This window comes from Oryctolagus cuniculus, chromosome 3, assembly GCF_964237555.1.
Source record: "Oryctolagus cuniculus chromosome 3, mOryCun1.1, whole genome shotgun sequence".
NCBI classification, from domain to species: Eukaryota; Metazoa; Chordata; class Mammalia; order Lagomorpha; family Leporidae; genus Oryctolagus; species Oryctolagus cuniculus.
Genome location: NC_091434.1, coordinates 3,915,138 through 3,927,327, shown reverse-complemented (window position 1 = coordinate 3,927,327; position 12,190 = coordinate 3,915,138). Strand labels below are relative to the sequence as shown.

General features: G+C 57.6%; 1 protein-coding gene across 17 annotated transcripts in view; it reads left to right on the top strand.

Annotated features, from left to right (window-relative positions):
* Positions 1 to 12,190, top strand: part of AGAP1 (ArfGAP with GTPase domain, ankyrin repeat and PH domain 1) — a 527,130-nt gene that overhangs the window by 434,162 nt on the left and 80,778 nt on the right. For 6 of the 17 annotated variants that reach the window (XM_070071487.1, XM_070071488.1, XM_070071489.1 and 3 more), the window contains one exon: positions 4,527 to 4,601. The exons of the other annotated variants lie outside the window; for them this stretch is intronic. In XM_070071487.1, the coding sequence (XP_069927588.1) occupies positions 4,527 to 4,601 (75 nt within the window). The remainder of the gene's footprint in view (positions 1 to 4,526; positions 4,602 to 12,190) is intronic. 17 annotated transcript variants of the gene reach the window in all.

The window sequence follows — 12,190 nt, the reverse complement described above, 5'->3', positions numbered from 1 at the left end:
CTGTAGTCCATACATGTTCCCTTTCCGTCTCTCTCTGCGAGGTGCACGACTGTGAGTGGTCACAGGAGCCGAGTGTATTATGCCACACCTCATTCGGTCATCTGGATACCAGACCCGTGGTTTATAATTCTCGGACTCCCTAAAGCAATGATCTGTGAGTTAGAGTCGGGACCAGCCTTCAGATGCGTGGCTCGGGGTGTGCAGCAGCTCAGAGGCGCGTCAGCAGGTGGCCCACCCGCTGCTGCAGATGAGGCCAGGGCAGGATTTTGGCGTTGCAGTGGAGTTAACTGTTTGGTTGGGACACCCACACCCCACATCAGGGTGCCTGGGTCCAAGTCCCTAGGTTAGCACCCCAGCTCTTCTCCTGACTCCAGGTTCCTCCTGATGAACACCCAGGAGTCAGCGGGCAGTGACGGCGCAAGCACTTGGGTCCCTGCCACCCACGTAGGAGACATTGATTGAGTTCTGGGCTGCTGGCTTCAGCCGGGCCCAGCCTCAGCGGTCGCACTCATCTGGGGAGTGGAGCAGCTGTTAGAAGTTCCCTCTGTGTGTGCGTCGCTCTCTGTGCCTCTGCCTCTTGCATGGAGGAAAGGAAGAGAAGAGACAGCTGGGGGGGACGTCCACACACTTGTCCACGTTAGCATGTTGGTACCAGGTGGCGCCACACGGGCCTCTTTGTAAGTCAGGGATTGTACTGGAACGAACCTAAGCAGGAAGGCTCCTCGTTCACTTCAAGGGAAGTCTGCACCGGCACGGTCCCCTTACACGGCGTTCAGGCTTGTGTCGGGGGAGTGCGGGCATCTCCGCGCACTGTCTGACCCGAGCTGTTGAGAGCTGTAGTGCTTAGCATCCCGCACAGCGGCCAGAGTGGTGCAGGGCTTCCCCTCTCTGTCTGTGCTTCCCCTGCACCGCCTCTCGCTGTCAGGCCCACGTGGCAGCCTTGTGTTCGATCCAAGCTCCCCACTCAGGCTTTGGGGCCATTATGGGGACAGCGCTGTCCCGCTAACAGCTTCCTTTCCCCAGGCTCGCTGACTTGTCTGCCAGTCCAGAGCGGAGCTCGGAAGGTTCTACTTAACTTGCAGAACAAAGGGAGAAGAGAGCAGTGGCCATCCGCACCCAGGCTGACAGGTAGTCGGCACCTTGTGGGGCTCAGCATCTGATCGTGCGCACCGTGCAGGCGGTGCAGACGCCGTGCCACGCACGCAGCCCTGTGCAGTGCGGGCAAGCCTGCAGCGGGACAGCTGAGCTCAAGTCGCTGACGGGGGCTCGTACCCCCTGCCCTGTGGTCTGATCTCAGGTGATATTCCCATGTCAGAGTAATATAGTTCTGGGGAAAACGGCGTCCACGAGAAAAATCAAACTATCATCCTTGTTGTCAAAAGGAAGAAAATCTTTGCCTGAAAGTAGACTCGTCCGGTGTTTTTAGCTGAAATAAAGGGTGCCCACAAAATGTAGTCTGGTTGGCTTGTCTCCGCGAGGCCCTAGCGACCTCCCGAGGCCTGCAGGCAGGGGGCGCCGCCCGTGCAGGGTCTGGCAGGTGTCACACAGCGAGCTCCAGTTCCATCTGACACTGTCCCCGTTCCCCTGGCAGGGGATCAGGCAGCTGCATCAAACACAGCCCGAGATGTTATCGATGATAACGTGATTGTATTTTCTCGTCCAGAGGCTTCTAAACAAGGGGACTTGAGCAATCAATGCCCCAGGAGACAAATGCACGTATCAGGACCTTGGCTTCAGCCAGGAAAGAGCCATTTGTTCAGACGTGGGGAAAGGCATGACATTCCACACATTAACATTGATTATTTCATCAATAGGTTAATAGAAAACCAGGCCGCAAGTTCACTTCCTGCTTATCCATCCCCACGGTAATGGGGCCCAGAGAGTGCACAGTGCAGGGGAAAGAGGCTGCCTGCACTTGAGCCTGCCTCCTTCCCAGGGGCGCGGATTTGGATGTAAATGCTCTGGGAGGAGGTGAGTGCAGCTCCAGGCGGTGCAGCCCCTTCCTGGCTCCTTCGTCCTGAAACAGGTGGACAGGGCCGCAGACGCTGGGTCTCCTCTGCGGACAAAGGAAGTGCGTTCTCCTGACTCGGCATGGTCCAGTCTGCGGAACCTGCCGATGGTCGTTCTGCGTCTCTTTGGGTTTTTTTTTTTAAAGATGTGTTTATTTATTTGAAAGTCAGAGTTGCAGAGAGAGGGAAAAACAGAGAGACGGAGATCTTCCATCCACTGGTTCATTCCACGGATGGCCGCAACAGCCAGGACTGCGCCAGGCCAAAACCAAGAGCCAGGAGCCGGGAGCTCCTGTGGGGTCTCTCACGGGAGCGGCAGGGGCCCAAGTGCTGGGACCATCTTCCGCGTGGTCAGAAGTGAAGTAGTGGGGACTTGAACCTGCGCTCATACAGACTGCGGGCATCCAGCGGTGCAGCAACACCTTCAGCATGTCTCTTTCTTTCTTTGAAAGGCAGTCACACAGAGAAAGAAAGGCAGAGCGAGAGAGGGAGAGGTCTTCCGTCTACTGGTTCACTCCCCAAATGTCTGCAGTGGCCTGAGCTGGGCCGATCCGAAGCCAGGAGCTTCATCTGGGTCTCCCACATGGGTGCAGAGGCCCAGGCACTTGGGCCATCCTCTACTGCCTTCCCAGGCCCCTTAGCAGGGAGCTGGATTGGAAGTGGGGCAGCTGGGACTCGAACCAGTGCCCATATGGGATGCCGGCACCGCAGTCAGTTTCTCAACCCGATATGCCACAGTGCCGGCCCCATGATCAGCATCTCTAAAGCCATGCTGATCCTCCTTCCAGGTGTGGCCTTACCTGGGACAGGTGCTCAGGCCAGCCCTCATGGGAAACCCCAGAGAGACCCATGGACTATAGAAGGGCTCGGCTGCCAGGCCTGCGGGTGACGTTTCTTACTAAATTGTTGATTTTCAGACCACGGAGTAGTTCACAGGTGTTCAGTTAGGAGTCTTCCTCTGTTGAAATCAAGAGACAACTAAACCGCAGCTGGTCTCTCCCTCCGCCCTTCATGGCGAATGCAAAATTTGCATCCATATCGGAAAGTTCACAGCAGACTTTATCGCGACACAAAAAAAGGTTGGAACCCACCCGTAATTTCTCCACGCCGGGCACCCTCTGGCGTTTCGAAGACTCCCTGGGGAGGCTGTGCTTCAGAACCACATTCACCTCCTTAAAAGTCCAGGATTCCATCGGAGCACTACGAGCCCAGAACAGATTTGCTCAGTAGCGACACCCCGCACAGGGGCCGCGTGGTGACGCGGGGTCACTGGCCACCGAGGCCTGGTACCCACACAGCCTACAACCCACGTGCAGAAGGCGCTGCCCGGGGCTGAGTCTTCCGCTGTCACGCCGCAGGCAGGCCCGAGCAGCTGACCCGTCCTACGGTCCTGCGTCATTCGCACCTTGGGGTCAGCATCGGGGTTGCTGCTCGGCCGCCAGGGCGGCCTGGCCCAGGTGAGGCCTCACCTGTGCTGAACACACGGTGACCCAAGCGGAGCCGTGGGTGCTCTGACGCTCTCTCACCTGCTGTGTGGTGGCAGCACGTGTGACGGTGACATTGCCGGGCCGGGCGTGTGTGTGTGCCTGCGTGGCAGGCCCACCGTCCGGCCCCTGCGTCGGAGGCTCTGTCCAGCTGTGTCTGCGTGAAGACTGCTCCGCAGGAGCCACTGGGTCTAACTCTCCCGTTGTTACACGATGTCCCCTGGGAGGCCAGGAGGTCAGCCTCCTCCATGCGGGGTCGTGGGCAGCCCTGAGCTGACTGCCGGGAGGGTGAGGAGGTGTCCGTGAGGCAGTCTGGAGGCCGGGGGTCCCGTTTACCCACTTGGTCACGACACACAGGGGTCGCCTGTGCCCATGTCCGGTTGGTTCTGCGATCACCCTGACCCCAGCCCCGCTCTGTGGATGGCCGGCTGTCTGTGCTTTTTGGCTGAGGGCTTAATCCCCACTCGGAGCCTGCACCGTCCCTCAACGATACCAGGGCCTGCTGCCGTGAGGGACTGTCCAGACCAAAATCTGCCTGGATAAAACCGCCCCGTTCTGTGAAAGCTCAGGGCCTCAAGCACCTGCCCTCTGGTAACCCCCCGGGGTCTCGTGGGATTCGGCCTACTCCCAGAGCTCTGCCAGTCAGAGGCCTTGCGGCTGCTGGGGTCCAGCTCCTTGCAAAGGTGCCGTCAGCCGCCGAGGAGAGGGGCCAGTTGGTTGCCGTTTGGAGTGGCCACGGGCTTGCAGAGGTGGCGCATGGACCGCTTTGCCTGGGCACGTCTTTGTTTTCGCACAAACCCAGTGGCGCTGACGCCCGCCTGCCCGCCCGCCCTTGCTGAGTTCTCGTGCTAAAGGCCAGGGGAGTGGAGGTCCCTGGCCCGCGGTGCCCCTGGCTTCCCCGGGAACTGACGTCACCTGCTGCTGAGTCACCTGCTGCTTTGACATCTCTTTTCTCCCCTTTTCATTGGTTTTTTCTTTTCCTTTTTGTTCTCTCTCTTTCTCCCCCTCTCCCCTCTCTGCTCTCGGGATGCAGCCAAACGCAGAGCATGGAAACTAAACCGTGTTGGTAGCCTGCGAAATATATACAGCAGCAGCGCCAACACCGAAGGTAACGCCTCCTCCGCCCCCCCTCCCCGTGCCGACGCGGAAGCGCCACGGCCCCGCGGTGCATGTGCCCGGCTCGTGTGTGCACACTCAGTCCCGCCGTGCCTCCATCTCGCTCTGTGTGTGTGTTTTATTTTCCCATTCATGTCCCTCTCAGCTCACTTAAATTTTGACCTTTCCCTCCAGTCGCAGAGTTGTGATGTTTAAATTACTTTGGAAACCTATTTTCTCCTCTTTTTTTTTTCTCCTTTTCGTTTATACATGTGGGCACCCAATGTAATATTTCCCAAGTTATTACAGTTTTTAAAAGTGTTGGTATGAGGGGTAATGATCTGTAGCCAAATACAATGGTGTGCCGTGACATTTAAGTAACAGTCTTAATTTGTTTTGTGGAAGCACTCTCCATAATGCTCGCCGCGGCTCCACCGCGAGGCCGCCGGCCCGGGCCATTTGCATGGGCTGCTGTAGCTTGTAGATTCAGTGTATTGTTGTGTTTCTAAAGGTCGTGTGGTGCCAAAGTTCACAAATTGACTCGCCTTGCTGTTTTCACAGAAGACAGCCGTCATTGCTTTTGTATAATAGCAGATTGGATCCCCCCCCCACCTTCATTTGAACAACACAATTATAAATTGCCTTTTTTTTTATGATTACAAATGTCAGGGGTCAGAATTATTTTGATGCCAGGCGAGGGAAAACCACCCCTCCTCGGCCCCAGCCCGCGGAAGGGAGGCCGGCGTGTAATACATGCGATGCAAAACAGGTCACAATCCAGCGATCTCGGGATAATAGGGGGAGATTTTTTTCACTTAAATGCAAGGCAAATGGGTCAAGTAATGGCAAGCTTGTGCCCTAACACTAATTGACTTATTTGGGGATGATTATAACTGTAATATTTTTCTTAATGTCACTGTTTTCTGGGCTGTTGATTTTAGCGATTGCCAAGCAGTGGCATTAAATCTGTGGTAAATTTCAAATTGCACGCCATTTCTGTAAATAAGCCCCTCTCTCCCCATCCCGGTCATTAACCTTTGCTGATTTATATCACCGTCCTCTCTCCTTCCCTCCCGCAATTGCTCCCGTCTCACCGCTGAGAGCCTTGCTCCCCGCCAGAAAAAGAATGAACCCGCGAAACAAAAACCTCACCTTCCCAACAGCCTGCTAAAGAGCCATTTTTTAATCATAATTTCCTCTTCGCTCCTCAAGGGGAAATTGTTGTCTGTTAAGGTACCACGGAGCCTGGCGCGTTTGGTGTCTGCTCCAGGAGCAGAATGGAGGGTGGGGACAGGAGTGGGGTCTGAGGGACATTGAGTGGAGTCTGAGGGACAGGAGTGGGGTCCTAGGGACAGGAGTGGAGTCTGAGGGACATTGAGTGGAGTCCAAGGGACATTGAGTGGGGTCCGAGGGACATTGAGTGGGGTCCGAGGAACAGGAGTGGGGTCCTAGGGACATTGAGTGGGGTCCGAGGGACATTGAGTGGAGTCCGAGGGACAGGAGTGGGGTCCGAGGGACAGGAGTGGGGTCCGAGGGACATTGAGTGGGGTCCAAGGGACATTGAGTGGGGTCCGAGGGACAGGAGTGGGGTCCGAGGGACAGGAGTGGGAGTCCGAGGGACAGGAGTGGGGTCCGAGGGACAGGAGTGGGGTCCGAGGGACAGTCCCGTCAGCGTCAGTGCCTGCGCGTTGCAGAGGGCAGCCGTGCACCCCAGTGCTGTCGGGGTCCTGTCTGACGTCTGCAGGACGTGTGTCATTTCTCTTCCCGGTGCCACTATGGAAGACGCTTTCCTTTTGTTTAGATGTGGGTTTGTCACAGCAGATGTGTTGACCGACAACGTGTGTTGTCAAATGTGGTTGTGTACAGACTCAGGGGCTGGGGGGACCAGGGAGGGGCTCGCGTTTGGCGTCTCCCTCTCGAGGGCCCGCGAGTCCCCCGCAGCGTCGTGCCGGCCTGCCTGCCTTGCCAAAGACTCAGGATTCCAGGCGGCAGAGGTACAGGCTCCTCTGCCCTGGCCGCCAGGTAGTAACGCACGCACGGCGCTCTCGGGCTCCCGTCCGAAGTCTACAGATGCTGAAGAGCAGTGCAGATCTGGGGTCCCTGGGTCGGTGGTGGAAGCTGCGAAGGCGGTCCTGGAGTGAATGATGGCGGCACACCAGACCCCTCCCCCGCCCCGCCCCCCATCCTCCCATCCTCCCATCGTCCGGGACCTGCTCATTCACAGTGAGATTCCATTCGGTGCTGAATGAGATATGTGAATTTCCGATTAAGCAGCACGACCATTCTTCACTTACTTGGGGTTTCCTCTAAGATTAATATCTGAACGCACGCAATCTCATCTCATACGGCCTTTAATAGTGGATCGGAGAAGTCATTTAATGACGTGAACTAAACCGTCAAAAGGCCTTTCTGATTTCCAGCCGCTGAGCTGAATGATGCTGCCGCAGCCTCCCTGTTTGTGGAACGGCCCTGTGCGGGAACTTGGTTCCTGGATTCGCAACCTGAGGCCTTCCAGGGCTCAGGGGACTGAATTGGACAAGCTGTGCCCGCAGCCAAAGGGAGCAAGTGTTCCCCTGAGTCACGTGCTCGGAGGTACTCAAAACAGCACCAAACGGAACCGGCACCAGCATTCCCTGGGCAGAGTCACAGCCTGGGTCTCAGGAGGGCGGGGGCTCCTACCCTGGAGGAACCTGGGTGCAGCTCTCCTGGGAGCCAGGTCGTGAGAGCCAGGCAGGGCCAAGATCTGTGAGCCGTGGATCTCTCTCTGCCCGCTCCCTGCCCCTTGGCTGCTTCCCCACGTCCAGTCTTCAAAGCACCCCTGCCCGGTAGGTTACACACAGGGAGTGGGGCTTCTGTAAGCCGAGTGTGTCTGCAGTGTGAACTCGAATGCATTAACAGCGACATCTGTGGGGCCGGCGCCGTGGCACAGTGGGTTAAAGCCCCGGGGGCGCCCGTTTGAGTCCCGGCCACTCCACTTCCGATCCAGCTCCCTGCTGATGCACCTGGGAAGGCAGCAGAGTTTGGCGCAAGTCCTTGGGCCCCTGCACCCACGTGGGAGATGTGGAGGAAGCTCCCAGCTCCTGACTTTGGATCGGCTCAGCTCTGACTGTTGCAGCCATCTGGGGACTGAACCAGTGGATGGAAAATTCTCTCTCTCTCTCTCTCTACCACTCTCTACCACTCTGTAACTCTATCTTTCAAATAAATAAAGTAAATCTTAAAGAGCAAGATCTGTGCCCAGGCCCCTGTTTGCTCATGAGTCCACGTGGGAGACATGGGCAGGTGGCTGTCAGGCATGGACTAAACCAGGTGAAACACACCTACAACCCGAGACAACGAGCAAAAACTCTGCTCTCGTCGTCACTGGCCTGTCCGTCTGCCTCATTATGTCTGAAACCCAGAGAGAACCTGGCTTGGTATGTAGGATGTTGCAGTAATTTTTGAAGCCTTGTCGCCTGTCAGTGAACTCTTTAAGACTGGCAAAATTAAATGTCTTCCAACAAGAATGCGACTTGTGCGGTTGGATCTTGGAAACCTGTGAGGTGGGTTAGCGGTAGGCTTAGGCTTCACCAGCTAGCAGCTGCCTCCCAACTCCAGGGGCAGAAAGAGCCAAAAGTGTGCCGACTCGGGCTAGCCGTGGGAGTGTTCAACTCCCCGGTAACTTGGTTTCTGAGGAGGACCCACAGCACCGGTGGTAGTGGCAGAGTGGACACTGCAGAGAGGAAAACAGGGCAGGAGGTCTCGGGGCGTGGCCAGCAGCTTCTCCCCGGGCAGAACCACACAGCGCCTGGAGCGTGGCTGCATGCAGAAGCAGGTGCAGCTGTCGGCCGCTGCGCGTGCGTCCCCAGATGCACTGTTCCAAGGGAGTCTGAGCGCTCTCTCTTTGGACATCAGAAAGGTGTTTCCAGTACCTGTGGGAAAGGAGGGAGGTGTTGGGGAACAGAGGGCCATTTCTGGGGGTGCTAGGCACATGCACATTGTGTGGGCCGCACTGCCTGCTCCCAGACAGGAAATGGAAACTCAGAGCAGGCCACTGGCACCGCAGGTGATGCGTGCACCGAGTGTTGGCCACGGTCAGTACTGGCCTGAGGTCCCAATTGGACCTCATCATCCGGCTGTGTTTATGAAGGTCCCGAGACAGGACTATGAGACCCCTGCTTTGGTCCGTGGATGGAGCTGGGTCTCTCAGACACCATCGGTCCCAGCAGGCCCTGGCTGGGGAGCAGCAGGTCTGGAGAACGTGAGGCCGCAGGCATAGCTACGGGCCCCGGACCCAGGCCAGAGCTCTGCACTGTCTCCTGCACGGAGCAGCCCAGACCCGTGCTATTCCTGGGGCAGCTGGGAACAGGCCCAGTCGCTGGAGCCTGCGCCGGCCAGCATCATGCTTGGCCGGTCCTGGGCCTTCCAGTCGTTCTGAGGCAAGTGGAGCAAATATCAGGCACACGTTCCAGGGCACGCCTCCGAAGACGGAGCTTGCCGAGGGCGCGGGGACAGACAGCACGCCTTCTCCGCAGCTCTCACCCCTGCCCGGGTGCCCCCTTCCCTGTGCAGGTCAGAGGAGGAAGGAACGACATGCACCTGCCGCCCTCGGGGAGCTGTGCCAAAGATCCGGTCACAGGTTGGGGGAAGCCAAGTTCCACTTTGGGGGGACGAAGCAGTGTCTGACTTGGAGCTCAGGAAGGCGGCAGCGTCTGCAGAAGCTACAGCCGATGGCGGCACCTGGCGTCCCATCAGGAACCTGCCCAGCAGCCTTTAAGGAGGGAGGGCTGTGTGCCTCCACATTTCTGTCTTCAGAGATTTATTTTATTGAAAGAGAGACAGAAAGAGAGGTCTTCCATCCACTGGTTCACTCTCCAAATGGCCACAATGGCCAGGGCTGGGCCAGGCCTAAGCCAGGAGCCAGGAGCTTCTTCCAGGTCTCCCACATGGGTGACAGGGGCTCGAGCACTTGGGCCATCTTCCGCTGCTTTCGCAGGCCATTAGCAGGGAGCTGGATCGGAAGTGGAGCAGCCGGGACTCTAGCTGGCACCGGTATGGGATGTCAGCATCGCGGGCAGCAGCTTTACCTGCTGTGCCACAGCGCCAGCCCAAGCCTCCACGTTTTATAAAAGAAGAACCCAAGCCTGATGAATGGCCGTCATTGGCCCTGGGGACTCACGTCAGTGCGGAGACAGTGCCGGCATTCCCGGTCAGTGCCGCGTGGAGCTGTGCACGGTAAACGGCAGGCAGCTGCTTGGGGCTGAAGGAGGAGGTGGCAGATGCCTGTCTGGGGCCGGGGACTGGACCAGACCCCTCTGCAAGAGAGCTGTCATCCCAGCAGAGGAAGGCTGCCCTGCCTTACATGTGTGCAGGGCTGGGCCTGCCCAGCGCGGTGAGGCGCCCATAGCCGGCACCCCTGGGAGGTGACTGTGTCGGCGTGTCTTTCCTGAGGGACTCCGTGCAGTGTCAGAAGCAAGTCCCCACCACGTGCCCTAGCAGTCTCCCAGGACCCGCACAGCTGTCAGGCCCCATAGAGGAGGGCCCCACCATCGGAGCTGCCTCCTGGAACCTGTGTCTCAGCCCTGACTGTTCTAGGTCCAGACAAGTGATTTCAGAAGCCTTGGGTCAGATTTGATGGGGAGTTTTGCAGACCCTGGGTGGTGTCGGGTGGGCTCTCGCATCACCGCCTCGACCGGAACCTTGAGTGAGAAGGTTGGCGTGCCCTCTGCACCTGTTTCCTCCCTGGTGCCCCTGCATGGCTGTGGAGAGAGCCGGCGAGGGAACACACCTGAGACACACAGGCCCACAGGCCCCGCTTGCCCCTGCTGGACTTGCCCAGTGTCAGGAGTACCGACACTCAGGTACCCACAGTTTCTCCCCATCATACAGAGAACAGCACATGCTGGGCCTTTTTTCAGAACGAGAGCACTGATTGGACCAGAAAGTGTAAGAGGGGATTCCAGATTCCAGCGCTTTCCCCCAGACTTGAAACCTGCCAGTCCCAGGTCCGTCTACCTCCAGAGAATTCCTGGTTGTAGGAATTTAGGTCAACACCAGACGTTGGAGCCTGCCGCGCCTGGCTGTGTGGGCCTGGGTGAGTCCTGGGTCTGTCCTTGCCTCTTGCTTTTCTTTCTCCAACACGGAGACAGGAAAACCCATCCTAAAGGTCAATGGATGAAGACAGGAAGTGAACCCTGGGACACCCCCCCACACCTAGGTACCTGGTGCGTGCTGATCTGATTGCTGATAAATCACAACACAGATGGATTTGCTGGGGTAACAACTCGAACCCCATGGACCCGCCTGGCCGTCGTGCTCAGCGAGTCAGCACAGGGCTGGGTCGCGGTGCAGCGAGGGCCTCGCGGAGTGAGTGGCTAATGGGAAATACTTGGCTGCTGCTTAGCAACCTGACAGGTTTCTCTTTCCAAGCCGATAGCCTGGGCCTGGAGCTCGCACGGGGTCCCTGCGACGTGAGCGAATGCGGGAGGCGTGGACGCGTTCCCTGGTTTGTGTTTCTGGAGCTTCGCCGTAGACTCTTTGCTGATTTGGGGAGGTGCTGGCCCTGCCCTGGCTCTGGCGGCCACAGCCTCTGTGCGTCTCTGTACCTGGCCCTGTATAAGGCGTCTGGGAAATGAAACCTTCCCTGTGTTTCCTGAGGACCCTCCTGCCCCGAGCGTCCCTCTGGGAACCGACTCTTCCCAGGGTTGGTGCTCTGTCCTGAACTGAGCCGCTGAACACCAGCTCTGTTGGGCTCTACGGCTAAACCAAGATATTTACCAAATTCTGAGTTTCCTTGTGTTTCTGCGGACTGCTCTTTCTACTACTAATGGTTTCTCCATTAGTGTGTTTGGGGAGGGGTTGTAGGCCTTCCTCCTGCCCCGCCCCGGGACTTGGTTCTTCCCAACTCTGGACCGCATCCTGCAGGCTTGTTTTCCTTCCACACTGATCGACCCCCCTCCCCCAGTTGGAGGAACATTGAGATCAGAGTCGACTGTATCGTTACAGTGTGTTTGGGCTGACCTGTTATCCTGTGTGGATTAACACAAGATTCACCCTTGAGTAGAATTCTAAACCACTCAGCTCTTACGTGCTGGCTAAGACCAAGCACTGAAGTATCGATGAAACGGGTGCCTTGGGGAAGATGAGCAGAGAGCCTGGGACGGCATGTGGTGTCGCCCCCCATAACCTCAGACGGAGCCGGTGGTAGGGCCGGCGAGACCACCCAGCAGCTGACACCCCCTTCTCAGCTTGCGGTCCTGATCCAGTCTCGCCCAGCCCTTCAGAACTCAGGGAGGGGCAGATGGGCTGGGCCCCGTGATGCTTGCCACACCCACCCTTGGTGACAGCGCTGTCTGGTGTCCTAGTTGGGGACCAGGAGCTGGGTTCGCTTCCCTGCATCCCTGCAGAGCCCTGTCTCTCCTCCCCTCCCCCAGCCCCGTTGGGGTCTCCTGATGAAAACAGCTTCCAAATGTGAGACTCCCCCCCCCCCCCCAACATTCGGCTGCTTTTAGCCCTTTTAACCCTTTGTCTGCTAGGATTCTACCAAAAGTAATTGATGACTGATTGGCCCATTAACCTTTAAGGGAGGAAAAAAGTTTGACAGTCCGGCCTTGCGTAATGAGG